At 43.9% G+C, this 21669-nt stretch overlaps 2 protein-coding genes across 2 annotated transcripts; both read right to left on the bottom strand.

Annotated features, from left to right (window-relative positions):
- Positions 1-3416: 3416 nt before the first annotated feature.
- Positions 3417-4838, bottom strand: kcnf1a (potassium voltage-gated channel, subfamily F, member 1a; the record flags this gene model as incomplete). Its single annotated transcript, XM_080832051.1, has 1 exon — positions 3417-4838. The coding sequence occupies one exon, from the start codon at positions 4836-4838 to the stop codon at positions 3417-3419; it is 1422 nt and encodes a 473-aa protein (XP_080688177.1).
- Positions 4839-6239: 1401 nt separating this feature from the next.
- On the bottom strand, positions 6240-14915 carry drc1 (dynein regulatory complex subunit 1 homolog (Chlamydomonas); the record flags this gene model as incomplete). The annotated part of the gene is made up of 16 exons (XM_080833756.1): positions 6240-6338; positions 6623-6725; positions 6954-7103; positions 7573-7670; positions 7843-7935; positions 8277-8366; positions 8973-9390; positions 10471-10605; positions 11271-11410; positions 11769-11891; positions 12084-12170; positions 12619-12756; positions 13010-13193; positions 14069-14181; positions 14434-14518; positions 14797-14915. 16 exons carry the CDS (start codon positions 14913-14915, stop codon positions 6240-6242), a joined length of 2175 nt encoding a protein of 724 aa, XP_080689882.1.
- Between the last annotated feature and the right edge of the window lie 6754 nt (positions 14916-21669).

Genomic DNA, 21669 nt, shown 5'->3' with positions numbered 1-21669 from the left:
AATAGCCCTGCACTCAAGTTTCACGTCCAGTAGCAGCTGTCTTTGCATCGTTTCCTCACCATAACCACTTATGCCTTTGTCTGTAGAAGTGTGGGAGGGAGAACAATGGGTAAGGATAGGGATCAGGATCAGTGATGCTGACAGAGACAGACAGACATAGGTGGTGTGAGGGGTCTATATTTTGACTGCAAAGCCACTTGGCTTTGGGTGAGGGATGAGAAACAAGGTGAGATGAGGGTTGTCGTAGGGGGGGGGGGGGGGGGGGGGGGGGGGGCCTCTCTCTTTGTGAGTGTGTGTGTTTGTTTGTGCTGCATTGTTTGTGCCCCCCCTCTCTCTCTCTCTCTCCGGGCTCGATGCATACCTGACTGAAATCATTGGCATTTGTGATTAACTGACCACACCTGATGGATTTTATTCAGGTGTACTTGGAACAGGGATGGATAGAAACTATCAAGGGAAGGTGGGCTCCAAAGCAGGACTGGGAATGCCTGACGTAAGGTGTGTGTGTGTGCATGGATGTGTGTGTCCATGTGTAGGTATTTATGTGTGTGAATATGTATGTATTTGTGTGTGTGCGGGGGGGGGGGGGTCTCAGTGTGTTTGTCTGTGTGTGTGTATTTGTGTGTGTGTGTGTAGGACTGAGTAACAGTTGTGGAGTATGGAGCAGAGCGTGGAGGATGACTCAGGTATGTGTTGGGACAGAGGGAACGACACTGCAGCTGTTTTGTGATGAGACAAAGAGGCTATTTATACATGAGACCATGCTGGGGATCTCTTACAATAGGATCCCTATCCTTTGTGTGTGCGAGTGTGTGTCTGTGTACTTCCTTGTGTGTACAATGCAGGTATTACAATGGGAAACCTATTTTGTTAGTGTGTGTGTCAGTTTATGTTTATGTGTTTATATATGTGTGTGTGTCTGTGTCGGTTTATGTGTGTTTACTTTTGTGTGTGTTCGTGTGCATAATGTGGGCATCACAGTTGGAGACCTTTTCAGTGGGGCTGTGTGAATACGGGTAACTGGAGACGCAGATATGGTTCACAAGGACCGTGTGGGAGGACACACTACCCTAACCAGAACACTCGCACAGAGGGAGATAAGGACCACACACACACACACACACACAGAGACACACACACTCACACACATATAGCATGCACACATATATGCACAAACAAATGCAGTCATAAGACTAACAAAACAAAAACACAGCACAAAGCAAACATATTTGGGATTAGCAGGTTTATTCAATGTCATCCACCACGCTATCAAGTACATGACAGTTTCCTTAAGCTATACGACATAACTGACAGTAACACAAATAACAATCACCATGTTTAAACTGATTACACTCCTCCATAGCAACACATTATGTTCCTGAATCATTACAGAAAAGTAAGGACTTAAAAACTAAATTATGAAAGAATGTTGTTACAAGACAACGTTCAGGCATTAAGCAAACATCTTTCAATCTGTATTAACATTTTCAGACCTGTGCTTGCCAAATCTGAGATTGGGCTGCACCTGTAGTGCCGGCCTGACGTCACAGCAGATGATGTACTGTTCTTCCTCTCACAGGAGATACACAGTGTGAATGTCTCTCTCTCTTTTTCTCTCCCTTGTGATCATGTCTCTCTCTCTTTTTATCTCCCTTTTCTCTCCCTTGTGATCATAAACTATATTTATTGCCTTTTTTCATGACAATCTCTTTTTTACTGGCTGAATGTCCGTATCAAATGTAAATGTAGAGATGTAAATATAGCAATGATAGATAAAACCACTGTGGTAGTGCAGTGTGCAGGTTTTTTGTTCTTTTTTTCTCGTCAAGCTTTTCGGCACACCTGTGGGCACCTGCGCAGATCCTGCTACTCAGCTGTGGAAAACAGAGCACTGATAACAGGGGGGCGGGGCCGACCAGGCTGGGTCGTGACAACATCAAATTCAGTTAATTTCTCCCCAGGGTTATCTGCCTGTCCATCACTTGTATGCTCATACATCGCTTTGCATGCTCATGCAGGTGCTCCTGCACAGTCCTGGCTCTGTAAATGATAACAAACTAAATGGGCTCAGACCGAGCCATACTTGCTTCCAGAAACAGTCTTTGAGTCATTTCCTTAATAACAATAACAATAACTGCGTAGATTTGATTTATGTGGAATGATTGCTAGGATTTCTGACTGTATTCACCATGTCACATTGGTTTTGCTGAGGGATTAGACATACTGTATGTATTATTGGATGAGATGAGTCCAGGAATATAGATGAAGACAAAGGGCAGACAAGGTCAAAGGTTAGAAACTTGCAGCAGTGATACTCGCCAAACATTAACTCTCTCAAGCATATGCCTCTCATTTTCCTTTTTTCCACCTTGGTGGGAAAAAAACCACATTACCATCAATATGAAAATGAAATTCTTCCTTCATTGTCAGGTGTCATCGGTGGATGTGTCTGCTACCTTACATGAACTGGCATCTTAACCTTAACACTTTAAGGACTTTAGCTGGTTATTTTTTATTTTTATTTTCTATTTGCATTGATTATTTATGAATAAGTAATTTACACAATTCTTCTCTCATCATAAATGCTCACAGCGAAGCTGAATAAAATATAACAAACCATCACCAAACTGCAAATAAGATAAATTATAAGGTTTGTGTTCTGTTGCACACACAGTTAGGATTAAACAGACACAGTAGCAGTGATAAATATCGGTAAGTGCACTGTTGCACTTACAGGCACATAAAAACCATCACTGTGGTATTGCATTTCTACAGATCACAGATAATATGAGCATAAAATCTCAGAAGAAAACAACAACACTCTTCAGCACTCCACTATTAAAGTCTTTATAGATTCTTAGAACCCTCTATTGCAGGATGTTTCTACTGTGTTGTATATCTTTGTATTGTAAGGATGTTTGGATGTCAGTTTTGTAGTAGTCTTCATAGGTGATGAAGCCCTCCCCCGTGGGGTTCCTCATGTTGAAAGGTGCTGTACATGACCTTCATTCAGTAATTTGGAATGTGTTTGTATTTTTGTGTGTGTGTGTGTGTGTGTGTGTGTGTGTGTGTGTGTGTGTGTGTGTGTGTGTGTGTGTGTGTGTGTGTGTGCGTGTGCGTGTGCGAGTGAGAGAGATTAAGGAAATGTATCAAGGAATCAAGCAAGGAATCTGGGAGTCCCTGGTGGTGGTCTATATAGCAGGTGAGCATGTTTGTGAGAGAGAGTGTGTGAGTGCATGTGTATGAGAGAGAGTGTGTGAGTGCATGTGTGTGAGAGAGAGTGTGTGAGTGCGTGTGAGAGAGAGTTTGTGAGTGCATGTGTGTGAGAGAGAGTGTGTGAGTGCATGTGTGTGAGAGAGAGTGTGTGAGTGCATGTGTGTGAGAGAGAGTGTGTGAGTGCATGTGTGTGTGTGACATTAGGGCGATGTATGTGGAGGTGTTGGTAGCGAGTGCTCCTCCAGCAGGGGTATCTGTGCGTCGCTGAGGGTGTGTTTGTGCACATGTGTGCGCCTCCGAGATCGTGAGGGAACCTCGGCCTCCTGTGAACGCAGCTCCATCAGCTGAATCTCGTGCTGCGCCGCCGTCTCCAGCACCCGCTGCTTGCTGTAGAACAACACAAAGTTGTTTATGATGGGATTGATGGGCAGCGCTATGGAGATGACCCCACACAGGAAGCTGACAGCCGCGTTGCATCGCCCCAGTGTCGTCTTGGGGTACACGTCGCCGTAGCCCACCGTTGTCATGGTGATGACGGCCCACCAGAAGGCCTGCGGGATGCTGGTGAACATGGTGTCTGGGTGGCTCTGCTCCAGCGTGTAGCCCAGTGCCGAGAACAGGAACACGCCTATGCCCATGATCAGGAGCAACAGCGCCAGCTCGCCGCAGGAGCTGCGCAGGGCAAAGGTGAGCGTCTGCAGGCCCGAGGAGTGGCGCGCTAGCTTCAGCACACGTGCCACGCGCAGGATCCGCAGGGCCTGCACCGCCTGCTGCATGTCCGACAGCTCCAGCAGAGCGGAGCCCAGCTGAGTGAGCGTGAGGAGTAGGAAGTACGGCAGGATGGCCAGGCAGTCGATCACGTTCATGAAGGAGAGCAGGAAACGAAGCTTGCGGGGAGCCGCGAAGAACCGGAGGAGATATTCCAGCGTGAACCACACGATGCAAACGGTGTCCACTGCAACAAGGGCTGGCGGCTCCGTGGGGTTGCCCAGTGCGTCGCGAGTTTGAAGCTCGGGAATGGTTCCCGCGCACAGAGCTGCGGAGGAGACGAGGATGAGGAGGAAGGAGATAACGGCGATAACACGCGCCGCCACGGAGGAGTCCGGCTGTTCCATCAGGCGCCACACGCACGCCTGGAAGCGTTTCCACGCGCCGACACCTACGGCTCGAACCCTCTCGCGAGCCTCCAGCAGCGACTGTACCTTCTCGGCGATCTCTGCCAATTCCTCTTCAACGTCATGCAGGTTGGAACGGCAACATTCATCCAGAAACTCCGGCTCCACGCCCCAGAACTCCATCTCCTCCATGAAACACGCGGGGCATATTCCTCTCTTCATGTGGATTTCACCAGAATGGTAAACTTCCATTATACATTTAAATGCGTCTGGGTCTCTGTCAAAGTAGAACTCACCACCACCATAGTCGTCGCACAGTTCTGATAAATCCTCCGCGTTTCCCGCCGCCTGGGTTGCCAACTCGGCTAGCCGTGTGTCCGGATACCTACTCAGAACTTCTCCGCTCAGCACCTGCCTCGAGCCTCCAATGTTCACCACAATGTCCAGCTCCCTGCTCGTCTCAGACCCGCTGCAAACACCAGAGCGCGGTCGCGGGAACGAACACATTTTAATTTTACGCACGAAGCTTTCTTGGCTCTGTAAACTTGGTTTATGCCTTCCTTTGGATGATGTGACTTCAATAAGCCCATACAATGCTGGTATACAGAGTATACATATTCTGAAATCACCCAATCTAGTTAAAAAATAAAAATAAGTTCCTCACTCCTCCGTATTCAAGGGAAATACACTATTACTCCGAAATAAAGCGAAAGACATGTCGTAAAGTTTTCCTTCTGAACATTTTCTCGTGAAAATTGAGAAAAAGATATAATCTTTGAATATGTTACACTTCCCAGCTGGCTTGAAAGTCCTGCAGATAATTTGCCTGGAAGACCGACCGATATGTTGGCGCGTGACACATGTGAGCACGCGCCTCTCAGGGTGGGCTTTAAGAACTTGGCTCAAGCTTGGGGACCGTAGACACCTCAGTAAATATAGCTTTATACAACTGACAAAGGGAAGGAGAGACAAGAGTGGTGAGAGCTCATAAATTATCCTCGGTGTTAAGAGGCAAGCAGCGCCAGGAACTTGGAAAGAGAAAGGGAAACATTTTTCATCTGCTAACAAAGACACCACATGAATCACACAGGCCACGAGCAATAAGACAATCAGATTCAGCAGCCCTGGCTTCGCTTATTTGATTATTAATTCTGTTGACCTTTCCTCAAATACAAGGACTTGGGTTTCTGTAGGTTTTCACATTGAACTGCATTCGTTTCCATATTGAAGAATCTTGTCATCCTTTTGATTCGACAGGTTTGAGGTTACATATTTCGCCCATGATTTCGGTTTCGGTGATCACAACACAAATGCACTCACAAATATTAACACACAATTTTTAAATTGCTCCCTCGAAAACCTTGAAACTGCTCCAAAAAGAAGTGCTTTGTCTCACTCTAGCGGTGCTCTTGAGTCACTGCACTGGGCGAAAGATAACTCGAAGGTTGAATTTGTGGTAATTTTCAAAGTATTTCTGCCCATGCCCGTGTCAACCTTTCTATAAATATATATTTTTAAAGAAATCAGTATAAGCTATGGACATTTCCTATTGTCAGTTGCTTTAGCATGTACAGTAAGGAAATGCCTGGCATAGCTTAATTACCAACAATTGTTTTTTAGATTACAGGGGGTGTCCTTTCCATATGTTCACTCTACAGCCAAAATGCCTCTTCATCTGTATCTAATATACCTACCACTAGCCCCTCTGATCAACATGCATATTAGAAACTCACAGTTTAAGATTAAGCAACCATATATGTACAGTATATCATATCTGAATGATACACAGGGAGAATTGAATCATAACAACACGTTCTTTATTATATAATTACGGATCAAAACATATGTTTCCATCTAGAGCTGCATTCAATGAGCAGTATGCATTAAAAGTAGATTTTTATTAGTCTCTCAGCGCTTCATAGTCCTCTGCACTGATTGGCTGTTGATGACATCATTCCTGACGATCTGAATTACCTGAGTGGGCGGGATCTCCAGCTCAACATTCACCTATGAACATATGTGAGGTCAGGTGAACTTCCTAACAGAACCCCAAAACATACCATATGATCTGTGATAGTAAAATAAGGTAACATTAGGTGGTATATAATGCATATGGTCTGCGATTATATACTGTAACACAAAGTAATATAAGGTATATGCTGTCTAGCCTACAACTATATTTTTGTTTGGCTACCTTCAAAAGTTTTTGTATCACACACACAATCTCCTTTACAGGTATTACAACTCTTGGCTTTTATCTAACTCTCTCTTACATACACACACACACTTACCCTAGAGTTGACATATTGGTGAAGTAGCATTTTGAGTTCTGAGTTCTGTTGTCTGAGTTTCTGTGTGTCGACCAGCAGCTTGGACCTTTCTGTCAGTACAGTGCTATAATCACACACACACACACACACAAACTGTACTTTTTTTTCTATGAAAATCGAGAATACCTGCAGTAATCATAGGATAAACTCACTTGTGATTGTACAAAAGGGATAACCACAGCCACTGTGTATGTGTTTGCATATGTGTGTGTGTGTGTATGTATACATCTGTGTGTGTGTGTGTGTGTGTGTGTGTGTGTGTGTGTGTGTGTGTGTGTGTGTGTGTACCTACTGATATTTCTCCAGGGCTTTCTCCAGTGAGCTCCAGACGGTGAGTTTGGCGGGGCTGATGATGCAGCCCATGCTCTCCCAGTACTGCACATCCACACACACGCTCCTGGGCACCACACTCACACTGGCCTGCCCAACAGCCAGGGTGTCCCTACACACACACACACACACACACATACACACATACACACATACACACACACACACACACACACACACACACACACACACACACACACACACAGACACACACAGACACAGACACAGACACAGACACACACAGACACACACACACACACACACACACACACACACACACACACACACACACATACACACAGATACACACACACACACACAGACACACAGACACACAGACACACACGCACACACACACACACACACACACACACACACAAATACAGACACAGACACAGACATGCATATACACACACACACAGACACAAACACACACATTATGTATTACATATGTTGTTCAAGAATGCTTTCTTGTAAATCTTCAAAAATGACCCCATAACTGTTGTTGTGGTTGGTGGTGAATATTTTGCCATATTGCCACCCATGTCCCAATAAATGTACACAAACACACACACACACACCTCATTCGGCAGTGCTGAGAAGTGAAGGCTTTGAGAGCCACCAGGACATCATTGGGATGTATGAGATCTTCACCTTCCTGTCCGCTGGTTGCTTCTCCCTTATGGTAGAGGACAAGGAAGGTAACATTTGTTAGTATCTGCAGGTCTATGCGTGTGTGCATCTGGGTGTCTGTTGATTTGTGTTCATGTCTGTGTGAGCATCTGTGTGTATGTGTATGCGTGTGGGTGTCTGTGTGTGTTTGTTGTGTGAGTGTGTTGTGTGTCCGTCACCTCTTCTTCCTCTTGAAGCTGCTGCTGGTGCTTGAACTTCACAAGGAACTCAGCAAGCTGATAGACATCTTCCTCATTCTCGATCCCCATGGCCTGAAATTAGACAGTCGACTAATCCAGACTCCAGTAAAAACAACAAAATCTTGCTATTGGTCTTTTAGCCAATCCAACACTCAGTTATTCAGTGCCCTAGCCAATTGGAATTCAACTTTATTGTGCAGAGTAAAGTCAATGATATGTAGTGAGCACCTAACCAGCTGTGGCACTGAAATGGCTTTTTATGGATTAAGGACAGTATAAAAGAATATGAATACTATAACTCACAGTATGTACAGAGTTTGTCTAGAGGTATCGTATGTACACATTTGATTATATATCAAGTTGAGAAGGAGTTGAGGCATTTAGCATTGGTGTATGTCATGCTATCCACTCACAGAGAAAATGGAGTCCAGCTTCATGAGGGATTGTTCATTTTTGTCCAGTGGGGAGAGCAGTTTCAGCAGTTTACTCTCAATGAGGAAGCCCTGGGTCAGGGAGGGTCAATACACAGAATTAAGACTCATCACAGTGTATATGAACGTCTAAAGGACAGGAAATATAATGTTTACATAGAAACCACATTCTTAAGCCTAATTTATACTTAGGTAGATGACACTTTTGAAAAGGTCACCGACAAAAATTACGTCATGGACGACAGTTTAAACCGCCGTTTTGAAGTGTCGGCTACATGGAGAAATTTCTACTGGCGCTGAAGTCGTCACAAAGTGTCGCGCAAGTGTGATTGGCTAGATAGACGGCACGCGTCGTTGACTTCGTTGTTTGAATTTTCCTCGAGCGGTCAACAGCTGATTCCAACAGCTGATTTCCAACAAAAATTATGTTTTTTTTTTTTTTTTAAAGCGCCTCCCCCATTATGACGAACTCGGCGACTGTTCGCCTGAAGTATAAACACACAAGCCTGGACGACACTTTTTTTTTTTTGTCGGCGACCTTTCAAAAGTGTCGTCCACCGAAGTATAAATTAGGCTTTACACATACCTATAGGGTGCAAACACGAACACACACACACACCACATCTAGACACACACACACACACACACACACACACAGATCAAAAACGTCCTCCTCACCGCTTCATTGCAAAGTAACTCCAGCAGCCTCTTCACTGTCTTTAGAGACACTTTCCCATGGTTTTCCACCCCACTTCCTGCACCGTCTGCCTCACTTCCTGTGAGATGAACCTCACTGCTCGATCCTTCTGCAGCCGTGGTCTGGGACTCTTCCTCCACCCTTCCTTCCTCTTCCTCTTCGTCTATTTCCAGCATTTTCGTGGCGGTCTGGAGTGCAGAGCTAAAGGCCTGGCGCTGTGGCCTGACAGGCCCACTGTGCTGCATGAAGGGCAGTGGGGGCGGGGCCCACTTCAGGCCCAGCTGCTGTTGGTAGATTAGCCTGTCGATCTCCAGGGCTCGGCCAACCAGATCCTTCACCTCATCGTCGTTCATGTGCCACACCTCCGTGAACTTCTGTGCGTCCATGACAGCAAAGCGCCTTAGAGGAAAGTGAAAGACATGTTTGTAAGCGCATCCATGGTCGGAGGATGTGTGAGCATTGTGATAAAGTGCTTGTTTACGTGTTATAGGTGTGACTGATAGGTCCTTGAATGCAAGTGTGTGTGTGTATTTTGTGTAATTGTGTGTTGTGTGTGTGTGTGTGTGTTGTGTGTGTGTTCAGAAAGTTGCTGCTAGCAGCAACATCCAGCGGTGCACCCCCGTTGTGCAGGCCACGCACGAGACCTGGGGACAGAGAGGTCATCCAATCTGGTGTACCCAGAGTTCCGTGGGGGCCCATGAGATGCAAGTGCACAGAGGATGACCAGACTGTTTTTAGTTACCCCAAGCCGGTTTCAAGGCTCTCCCCTCTATCTATATAAACCGGACCCACCTCTGTCCAGTTGTTGGTCAATAGAGAAGCTGGAGGATAACATCACCATCAGGAGTTTTGTTGGGAGATTCGCAATTCCAAAGAAAATGTACCGATCGGAACAGTCATGTTCGGTCTTGCTGTGCGTCTTCGAGGGAGTGAGTGTTTTGTTGTTATATGTGTAAAGTAGCTTCATGTCAGTGTAATCATTCACTGTCTTGTCATATTTCACTCTGTTACTTATTCTGTTATTTCAAAGAGTTACCGTTGGTTATCTCTAGGGAGAGATAACCAGCATGGTGTTAAAGGGACAGAGCCATATTATGCCATAGTCATGACAATCATCCGCTATGTACTATATTCATCCTTGTTGTACATAAGTGTTCATATTTGTATGTCTTTGTTATTAATATAATTTCTATAGAAACCACGGTTACACGTTTACTTCATATTCCTGGCATTCATGGCTTTCTTGGCTTGAGTGTGTGTGTGTCAATAAATATATCGTCATCGGGACATCTTTGTTCTAACCGGACACACCTGTGGCGATTGGTACCTGTTAAACAACCCTCCCGTCATAGAGCACTTCTCAATAACATAACCCCCTCCTTTTCAGTATGTGTGGGAGACAGAGAGAAAGAGAGAGAGGGAGAAAGACAGTCTTTTGCCTGTGATATTAGTGTGCGTTTATGTTTATCAAATTCTCACCTCATTTTCTTCTGCATGTGTTTGTATTGCTGCATGATGCGCCTGTAGTCCTCGGTCTGTGATTGGTTCTCCTCTTGGCCCTGCTTCTCCTGATTGGTGCATTTGATCTTCATGTTGTTCAGGACATCCTGTAATCTAAAAGAAGCATTCTTAATAGAGTATGGAAGTTTGTGGTTTTCAGTGTTATCATTAAACACTCCCTCAGATCACTTTAACAGATCTCTACGCAAAATCTGCAAAAATGAGGTGTGAGCGAAGCAAAGCCAGTAGAAAACCCAGGCAAACGGTTTGGTGAGTTAAAATGTAATTATCAGTCTGTCTTTTGTAACTAACTCTTGTCTAGTCAAAATGGTGATATTACTACCAATGTGCTACAACAGAGGAAGGATGGACTACATTAAGTCACTTCGCAACATGAGGGACTCTAGAGTGGCATTCATGTGGGATCTCTGAAGCACTTAACTACCACAAGCATTATCTTATCGATTTTCCAAAACCTCATTTATTCCCTCAGGGATTTTCTTTTATAAACGAGAACTTGCAAAAATGCCAACCTGCCGCATATAAAATAACGACGGTCACTCCCACACTCTATATTGCAGGGCAGTAGAGTGGTTACTTCTAAGCCAATACACGTTAAGTCAAATTCAGTGAAATTGCTCCACACTGCCCTCTAGCTGTCCATTCTGTGTGTGTGCTCCAGAAAAGTAGTGGAGGGGGTCATGTTAATTTACACTGTTTCCGTTCAATTGTATGTAAATGCCACTAGCTGAAGGGGTGTTGGGGTTTGGGGGTTAGACCTGGTGATCTTCCTCTTCTGCTGGGACTTGATGATGGTGTTCTCCTCGTCTCGCTTCTTCAGCACCTGGAAGTTGTACTCTAGCTTCTCCTGGTTCAGCTGGTATGTGGCCTTCATCTGCTGCAGCTGCTGCTGCAGGACCTGCACACACACGCACGCACGCACGAACACACACACACACCACACACACACACACACACACACACACACACACACACACACACACACACACACACACACCACACACAAACCACACAAACCCATTGTACTGTTAATTCAACAAAACAGAGAGACAGAGCGGGAGAGAGATAGGGAGTGAGAAATGACCGTGGCCAGAGACGAACCAAGGTTCCCATGGTTACTTGGACCAGTACATAGACAGGAAGAGTTGCATGACTGCTTGTGCCACAGCTTTCTCCTTAATGTGCATTTTTTGTTTGTGAGTGATGTATGTCATCTGTGCATGAGTGTGTATGTACATGCTTGTGCACATTAGTACCTGCACGTCTGTCTCCAGTTTGGACTTGATCATATTGTACTCCTCCGAATCCTCCACCCTGAGCTTCTGCAGCAGCGCCTCAAACTCCTCCACTCGATTGATCCTCTCTCCAAGACTCTGCAGCTGGCTCCAGAAGAGATGGAAGGGGGTTGAAGAAGTGTGTGTGTGTGTGTGTGAGAGTGAATTAGAGAGAGAGAGGGTGTATAAGTGTCTGTGTGTGTGGTTGTGCAAGGCAGTATGTATAAGTGAATGCAAGCAAGTGTGTGTGTGTGTGTGTGTGTGTGTGTGTGTGTGTGTTGTGTTTTGTGCTCAAACCTCTTTATCTCCTCTTGTTTTTCTTAGTTGTTCCCATCCTTGGAGGTTCCCATCCAGCAGGGCTTTCTGCTCCTGGTCAAATGAGCACTGAACGAGACAGACAGACAGACAGACAGACACACACACATAAGCACACACACAAACATACACATGCACACACATAAGCACACACACACACATTCAAAAACATGTTATCTTAGAACAGTTATACAGTAAGTATTCATACATCTTAAAGCCTGTGTCCTTTTATGACCACAAGTGTTCTGCAGCGCTGCTGACTACCACTAGAGGGAGATGCTGACTCTAAAAAGAAAGTGTTTGCAGATCAGGATGTCACCTCTGCTCTGGATAGAATGTGATACAAGTGAACATGTGTGTGCATGAGAGAGAGTAAGAGGAAAGTGAGAAAGAGTCTGTGTATATGTATGTGAGTGGGTATACCTCTATCTCCATGGTCTCCACTATGTATAATGTCATGAGATTCTTGTGTGTGTGTGTGTGTGTGCTTCTTGTGTTTTTATAAGTGTGTGTGTACCTGTATCTCCTTGACCTCCTCTCTGTAGGAGGCGATGAGGGTTTTGATTTGCTCTTCCATTCTCTCCGTCATCAGGTCCACCTCATCTGCCTGCCGTTTCAGGTCTCTCACGTACCTGTCATCAGAGACCTTCAGCTCCTACACACACACACACACAAACACAAACACATACACACACACACACACACACACACACACACACACACGCGTTACTTTAGCTATGTGGTCTGACTATTTCAGTTATGTAAAATCACGAGTGTGTTTGTGTGTGTGTTTGTATGTGCTTGCACACCCACTTGATTGTAGGTGTCCATGTTTTTGAAAGTTTGTTTTGTGTGTGCATCTGTGCATTCTTGCATGCGTGCATGCTTGTGTGCCCGTGTGTATGTACCTGCTGCAGCTCATTGATGAGTTTGTTCTTGTCCTCTATTAGAGTGCCACATAGCTGAGTCTGGCTGTTGAGGGTGTCTCTGAGCTCCTGAGGGATCTCACGCAGCTTCGCCTGCAACCATCTCTTACTGATCTCCTCAAACTTCTCCAGGCTTGACTTCGCCTCTGCTTCCTGCTTTTCCACCCTGCATACACACACACACACACACACACACACACGCAGTCACCAGCGAGCGCACACAAACGAAGACAGACTTGTATAAACATAATAAACACATAAAGGCCCAATCCCATTTCTAATCTCCACCCCTACCCTTACCCCTACCCCTTTGCCCTCGCTTTTTCAAACGGAGCCATAACGGAGGGGTTTAAACTCTAGTCGAAGGGGTTTAAACTCTAGCCTTATGAATTGGGATAGCCCTTCAACACTTACGTACGTCATCAGTACGCTGCGTCAGCTGTTACGTTACCGGAGAGCGACAGCTGTCACTCACCAGACATAAACAAACATGGCGCCTGCAGCTGTTATTTACACAATGCAACATTTCATCAAACAAGTTTTAAAATCATGAATTACAAAGAAAATACTTTCATTTGTGTGATGCTTTCCCTGCTGTTTCCGACATTTTTAAATGGACTCGCGCGATGTTTCTTCTTTAATGATCACGGGTTCGCAATGCATTGAGGGAAATCAGTCTACCCCTCCGTTTGAAGTGTGCCCTCGGAAAATCTCCGTTTGGAGGTGTGGAAAGCCCTTCCCCTCTCCCCTACCCCTCTGTCTTAACGTGAATTGGGACAGCCCTACCCCTCCACATGAACGCGCAAAACGGAGGGGAAGGGGAAAGACGAAGGGGTAGGGGGTGAAATGGGATTCAGCCAAAGAGAAAGGGAGTGATGTGTGTGTGTGAAAGTAAGTGTGAGTGACAGACTGTATATATGTGTGTGTGTGTGTGTGTGTGTGTGTGTGTGTGTGTGTGTGTGTGTGTGTGTGTGTGTGTGTGTGTGTGTGTGTGTGTGTGTGTGTGTGTATGCATGTGTGTGTGTGCGTGTGTGTACGTACCTCAATCTGCGGGCCTCTTCCAGCTCATCCCTTTTGAGTGACTCACGTGCATCTGCTGCCACTTGGATGTTGCTCACCAGTTCTGTTCCGTTGATCTGCAGCTTTTGAATTCGCTGTAACACAAATACACACCAAAACATAGCCTGTAATAACCACTCCCTTATACAAAGCCATATATGTCAACTGACATCTCATTGTAGTCAATTGAAGTTGGTCACCTTGTCAAAGAGATTCAACAGATTCAAATTTTAGCACATCACTACAACACAATATTCAACGGCAGTAATACACCCAGTAATGTGCAAGCCCATATCATATAATGTAACCAGGGGAGAGCCACCATAAAGCGCGTCGAATGAAGTTACCCGTTCGCTCCGTTCCACTTGCTCCTGGCTTTTGGCCTCCTCCTTCTCCTCCGCCTTCTTACTTGAGCCCTCTCCTTGCTCCTGTCTAAAATGTCTTTCTTTAGCGACATGCTTATAAGTGAAATATCGCTACATGACAGAGAGTTAAATGTTAACATTTAAGTTAAAAGTAACAGAGGAAAAGCATGCATTTCCTCTATGTAAATGTAAACACGTGGTAGAAAATGGCATGTGACATTCATGCAAAGGTTCAGGCTGTATTTTGTTGGAAGTGGTTATGTTAGTCGGTAATCAAATATGACATTAAGCTATTAAAGAGGAGTCGGCGCACTCAGGCCTAAACGTCGGCTAACGTTAGCTTACCTTTTCTTGACTTCATTTCGTGCAGCAATCCGGAGCCGGCGAGCTGCTATCCTCTCCTCCGGATTATCAGACAACACAGATGGAACGTCTGGACAGTGGTGATTTCCAGTTTGACTCATGATCAATTTTAAACGTAGCCTTATTCACAGCAAAGAGAAATCGAGAAAAAAGTGTTCTACATTATTTAGTTACGATGAAAAGCGCTCAATCACTTCCACGTTCGTGTGTTCCAGGCATTTGTTGTATTTCTGGTTGCTAGGATACCACATGGAGCGGCGCTGTGTGTGATGGCGGGATAGATTTGGATTTTGGTGCACACCGGCTAGTTTTAGAACTGTGTGAATATCATTGGTTTAATTTGCTGTCATTGTCATCATACAGATATGGAATAAAAAAAATGTGGCATATCCAATTTAAGAACTTGAAAGTGGGTCCGTTTCTAAACATGGTTATTGGCACGAACTACATTTCCCACAATGTGAATCAGGGTTTATGGGGAGAGTTCAGAAGAGAAGAGTCCACATTTGGAAGGTGTGTTTTGAGGTGCTATTCTATTTGAGCTATTTCGATTTAAACTACTTCAGTTCCGAGTTCGTCTGTCTCTGTGAAGTCATTGCGTACACCACGTAATATCCCTTCCCGAGGATCTCAAGTTACAGGCTATCATCTGCGAGGCCACGTTTATTCGGAGACGTGGTTGTGTGCACTGTACGTTTTGTGTCAGACAAGCCTAGTGTCTCCTGCATAGCCTACTCAAACTACGTTTGAAGCCCCGCTGGTAGGTGGGTGTTTGCATTTTACAAATTTAGCTTTCAGACTCAGCGAAGTGGCCATTACCTAAAACAAAAGAAATGGGTCTTGGACCCATAACTCAGAGAAATCACCAGCTGCAATCATTCATTGCCTCGACAACCCGCTATCAGTGTAACTCTATGTGCCAATTACAGACACACTCTGGCTTTGTCTATGTGTTGGCCCAAGCACTTGCACACTATCTGTTACCACCTCTGTCTTTCTTTCCACCCAATTTCTCCCTCTGTCCTCATTTCTTTATATAGCACAGCCTACATCACTTGTGTTCTAGCTACTGTTCCCGCGTGTTCCCCTTACTTGACCTTTTTCGTATTTCCTCCTCACTCTTGGTGTGTCTCGGTTTCTTTAACATAGCCAATCACATTTCTCTCTCTCTCTTCCTCTGTGCCTCTCTCTCTACTTTCTACAACCCCCCACCCCCACAAACACACACACTCAGAGAGAGAGAGAGAGAGAGACAGCTCTGACGTGCACAATAGCTTATTCCTCTATCTAATTGGCTTAGCTGTGTGTGTATCTCAGCTCAGAGAGCAGCTTACTGACTCTCACACAGAATGACTCCTGTCCTGTCAGACGCCTAACTAGCTCGACCTGCCACGTCATCACACTCTTTCCAAAAGGGAGTAAATAATACAGTCATGCTGCCAGGATATTGTCACAAGTTACACAACTGTACAACACCCTGTCAGTAGACTTCTCTGTTTCTCTTAGTTTGTCTTCTTCTTTCTTTATTTTCCTCACTCCCCTCTCCTTATCTTTCCCCCGAACACATTGCAGAGGATTCTGACCTAAATCTGAATTTGTATGTCACTAATGTGTATTTCTCTGCAAACTCAACCCAACAGTGATCTCACAATCTTGTTGGTGTAAAAACCTAACCAGCTTTGTTTGGTCACATGAAAAAGCCAATTACATATCTTTGGTACTTTTTTGTTGTGTTAACAATATCTTACTCAACTTGATGTGTACTGTTTCATAGATTTGAATGAGAGATATTCAATCAATTTTATTTTATGATTGGCTGCAGTGTTTGTTTGCTGGAGTTTAATTGGTGGATCTAATATGTTCCAAGTTTCTGCTGGTTGCTGGGATATGCTCCTGTGATGTTATATATCTCACTGCCTAAATTAACTATAAAGGTTATTGTATCATGTAGTATGATTGTCATGTTTAGATTGAACTAAATATTTGTGTATGTTGGGAAGAGGGGGGGAGGGGGTATTTTATAGTCAATAACAGGTGTGTGTGTGTGTCTGTGTGTGTGTGTGTGTGTGTGTGTGTGTGTGTGTGTGTGTGTGTGTGTGTGTGTGTGTATGTGTGTGTGAGAAAAAGAGTGCTCGTCTGGGGATTAGAGGCAGTCTGAGAAAAGGACCTGCTGAGAGGGTTGAAGAGAAGGACATGAACGAGTGAAACAGAGAGAGATTATTTAAACTGGCTTTGTTCAGTAAGACTCGTCTGCACGGGAGCTTAAAACACCAACGACACAGGGGCCTGGAATATATGTGAGTGAGAAGACATTCAGTGTGTGTCTGTTTCTATGAGCAACCATCTGCAGGTAAGTCCCTCTCTCTATATACTGTACGTAAGGGATAATGGCTGCCATGGTGTCCCAGTATAGGCAATATTGCAAAGTGTATTAGAAAATTGGGACACCTGCCAGCTAATCAGAGACAGGCTAGTAGTGACCATTGTTATATGAAGTGTAATTATGTGCAAAAAGAGATAAATATTGACACACTCAATCTAATGTGCAATGTTTAGATCCTATGGGTTTTTATCAGGATGTGTCAGGATGAAGATATGTAAACGGTGAATAGTGTGTGTGTATGTGTGTGTGTGTGTGTGTGTGTGTGTGTGTGTGTGTGTGTGTGTGTGGTTGTGTGTGCATGTGTGTTAATGTGTTAATGTGTGTGTGTGCGCATGTGTGTGCATGTGTTAATGTTTCTAAATGTGTTTGAGTTTATGTGCATGTGTTTTAATGTGTGTGTGTGTGTGTGTGTGTGCACTTCTATGCTAATATGTATTAATGTGTGTTAATGTGTATTAATGTGTGTTAATGTGTATTAATGTGTATTAATGTTTGTTCATGTGTGTTAATGTGTGTTAATGTGTGTTAATGTGTAATCCATGTTTAGAGCATGGCAGAGAAGAAGCCCAAGAAGCGATGTGCTGCTGCTGCAGCCCAGGCGGTGCCTCAGCCAGACCCTGAGGTGACGGCGCTTCTGGAGGTTCTGATGAGCCGTATGGAGGTGGTTCTGATGGATATGGAGTCCCTGCGTGACCACAGCACCCACCACAGTGCCGAACTGACTCGTCTGTTGACAGAGCTGAGTGCTGAGAACCGGGCCCTCAAGGAGAAGTTCCAGGCCCTGGCACATGAGATGCAGGACACCATGGACATCATGGAAGAGCTCATAGACACCAAGTATGCCCAGGATGCCAAGGAAAAACAGGCTCGGAAACTGAGCCGCCATTTTTGAGAGCCAAGCACCAGAGCTGAGCTCCAAACACCATCGATGAGCAGCTCCAAACACCACTTTGACTGATAACAGTAAACTGTCAGTCATAAGCATCTGCAGGCAAGCTAGTGTCATCACAGAAAGAGCCAACTCATGACACCATATCTGAAGACTTGTCTCTGACCTTTCTTTGACTTTGATCATTGTGAGATAAGAAGAATCATAAAAAGATAATGTCTCACTTGGCCAACTATGGACGAATGAAGAGAGAACTGAGAGGTCTTCAAGCGCATGAGGATGATAATGTAAATTAATGAAGCGAAAAACAGATTGATATATACAGCCGCGGAAAAAATTAAGAGACCACTTCAAAATTATCAGTTTCTCTGGTTTTACTATTTATTGGTATGTGTTAAAGTAAAATGTACATTTTTGTTTTATTCTATAACCTACTGGCAACATTCCTACCAAATTTCAAATAAAAATATTGTCATTTAGATCAGGGGTCTTCAACGTTTTTCAGGCCAGGGACCCCCAAACTGATGGCGAGATGAGCAGGGACCCCCTACTATATAAATTGCATAAAATATTGTTTATAATATACTAGGCCTAGTGCCAAAAAAACATAGCTACCCTGTTATTGTGTCGATGGCACACATCCTCCCACATTAGTGAGATGTATCTTCTTTTCAATTACTCCTGACTGACACGATCCAACGGATGACGGAGGAGGAGTCTGGCGCATGGAGTTGTGTTGACAACATAGATGTTATAGTGAGATTGACAGGTCAACAAACCAATCACACCGCTAGCAAGTTGTTAAGATTGTAGGTAGTAGCATGCTAACATTAGCTAGGAGGCTCACACACCTCGCAAATCCTCACTTATTTTTCAGTTACAATTAACGTTTTTTGACCTTTTACAGTGTCTATTTCTCTTTATTATTATTTTTTTTTAAATCTAAGCAAAAAAATGTTTGAAAAAGAGATGGTCCGCCATCTTTTATTTTTTACCTTCGCGCTCTTTAGACTTGAGCAGAAACGCGATCTGATTGGCTAGTGCCTGTGCATGAAAGGTGCTGTGAGTGAACCGGTGCCCAGCTTGAGAGAGCTCCTGTGGGTAGCTGTGGGTGTCGATTGGACTGAAAGATAACGTCTTCTCGATCAATTGATATGTTCGCTACAATATGTTGGATTTATGTTAATGTAAATTTAAAGGGAATAAATACAATTCTGATTTGGAAGACATTTAAATTTGTGGGAAAAAAAATTGGTTGATTTTTTTTTTTTTTTTTTTTTTTAAGAAATATTAAAAAAAATTATCTTATCAACCAAAGATTTCGCGACCCCCCTGCAGTACCTCCGCGGACCCCCTGGGGGTCGCGGACCCCCTGTTGAAGACCCCTGATTTAGATCATTTATTTGCAGAAAAATGACAATTGGTCAAAATAGCAAAAAAGATGCAGTGTCTTCAGATCTCGAATAATGCAAAGAAAACAAGCTCATATTCATTTTTAAACTACACAATACTAATGCTTTAACTTAGGAAGAGTTCAGAAATCAATATTTGGTGGAATAACCTTGATTTAAAATCACAACTTTCATGTGTCTTGGCATGCTCTCCACCAGTCTTTCACATTGCCGTTGGGTGACTTTATGCTACTCCTGGCGCAAGAATTCAAGCAGCTCGGCTTCTTTTCATGGCTTGTGACCATCCATCTTCCTCTTGATCACATTTCATAGGTTTTTTATGGGATTCAGGTCTCGAAATTGGGCTGGCCATGACAGGGTCCTGATCTGGTGGTACTCCATCCACACCTTTACTGGCCTGGCTGGGTGGCATGGAGCATTGCCCTGCTGGAAAAAAACACTTCTCAGAGTTGGGGAACATTGTCAGGGCAAAAGGAAGCAAGTTTTTCTTCCGGGACAACGTTGTACTTTGCCTGGCTGAGGTTTGTAAAAGACCATAAGGATTGAACCAAAGCGGACTGGAGGGTCGTCTTGTTCGTCTTCTCTGATGAGTCCAATTTCACAGTAGGTGCAAGACTCTGTGGCTTGTAGGCCTCTCCAGGTCTCCGTGTAACCATGAGACGACCATGTGTTGGGCAAAGCTGAAAATTGGACTCATCAGAGAAGACGAACTAGAAGACCCTCCAGTCCGCTTTGGTTCAATCCTTATGGTCTTTTACAAACCTCAGCCAGGCAAAGTACAACGTTGTCCCGGAAGAAAAACTTGCTTCCTTTTGCTCTGACAATGTTCCCCAACTCTGAGAAGTGTTTTTTCCAGCAGGGCAATGCTCCATGCCACCCAGCCAGGCCAGTAAAGGTGTGGATGGAGTACCACCAGATCAGGACCCTGTCATGGCCAGCCCAATTTCGAGACCTGAATCCCATAAAAAACCTCTGAAATGTGATCAAGAGGAAGATGGATGGTCACAAGCCATGAAAAGAAGCCGAGCTGCTTGAATTCTTGCGCCAGGAGTAGCATAAAGTCACCCAACGGCAATGTGAAAGACTGGTGGCGAGCATGCTAAGACACATGAAAGTTGTGATTTTAAATCAAGGTTATTCCACCAAATATTGATTTCTGAACTCTTCCTAAGTTAAAGCATTAGTATTGTGTAGTTTAAAAATGAATATGAGCTTGTTTTCTTTGCACTATTCGAGATCTGAAGACACTGCATCTTTTTTGCTATTTTGACCAATTGTCATTTTTCTGCAAATAAATGATCTAAATGACAATATTTTTATTTGAAATTTGGTAGGAATGTTGCCAGTAGGTTATAGAATAAAACAAAAATGTACATTTTACTTTAACACATACCAATAAATAGTAAAACCAGAGAAACTGATACTTTTGAAGTGGTCTCTTAATTTTTTCCGCGGCTGTATATATATATATACAGTATAACTTGCTGGTTGTACACGCAGAGAGTTATTTCAGAGACACAGTCCCTGTGAAATTGTCCCAAGCTCTTTAATCTAGAGCTTCATCTTTAACACAGTCTGACCATATCAACCAATCAGAGATCTTCCTCAAAGATGAGCATTCCTGCCAACCCAATATTGTGGGCCAGTACCACACATTGAAAATAGATTTAATTACCAAGTCTTTCTGACATTGCTCAGAGAATCTTTAATTACACAGATGGATGGCTATTACGAACTGCTGTGGACATGAGAATACATGATGCAGAAAGACAGAATTGATGACCTTAAAGTTAAATACCAAAACAAACAAAAGGAAACGGTATGATTAAACAAGAATAGATAAAGAAGATGAGAGAATGGGATGTAATATAATGCCTTGGCCTGGGAATTATGTTATTTTCAATAACAATTAAACACTATTATTGCAACACTGGCCTTTTTTGAGCCCATAGAGGTCTTCGAGGGCAAAGGTGTGTGAATACCCTATGATAAGAACATTTTGTGCATCTGTGAATGTTTTATTTATTGAGAAAGTTTTATTTATTTAATCCATTAAACTTCTGTTCAGCACTATACCAGCTTTTGTTGATTGTAATGTGCTATGTAAATAAACCTTACTCTACTGGACCCACTCGTGTTTCAATGTCACCCTTTAATGACCTAAAGCATGA

This window comes from Sprattus sprattus, assembly GCF_963457725.1.
Source record: "Sprattus sprattus genome assembly, chromosome: 2".
Lineage (NCBI taxonomy): Eukaryota > Metazoa > Chordata > Actinopteri > Clupeiformes > Clupeidae > Sprattus > Sprattus sprattus.
The sequence above is the reverse complement of the archived record's forward strand: the minus strand, read 5'-3'. Positions and strand labels throughout refer to the sequence as shown.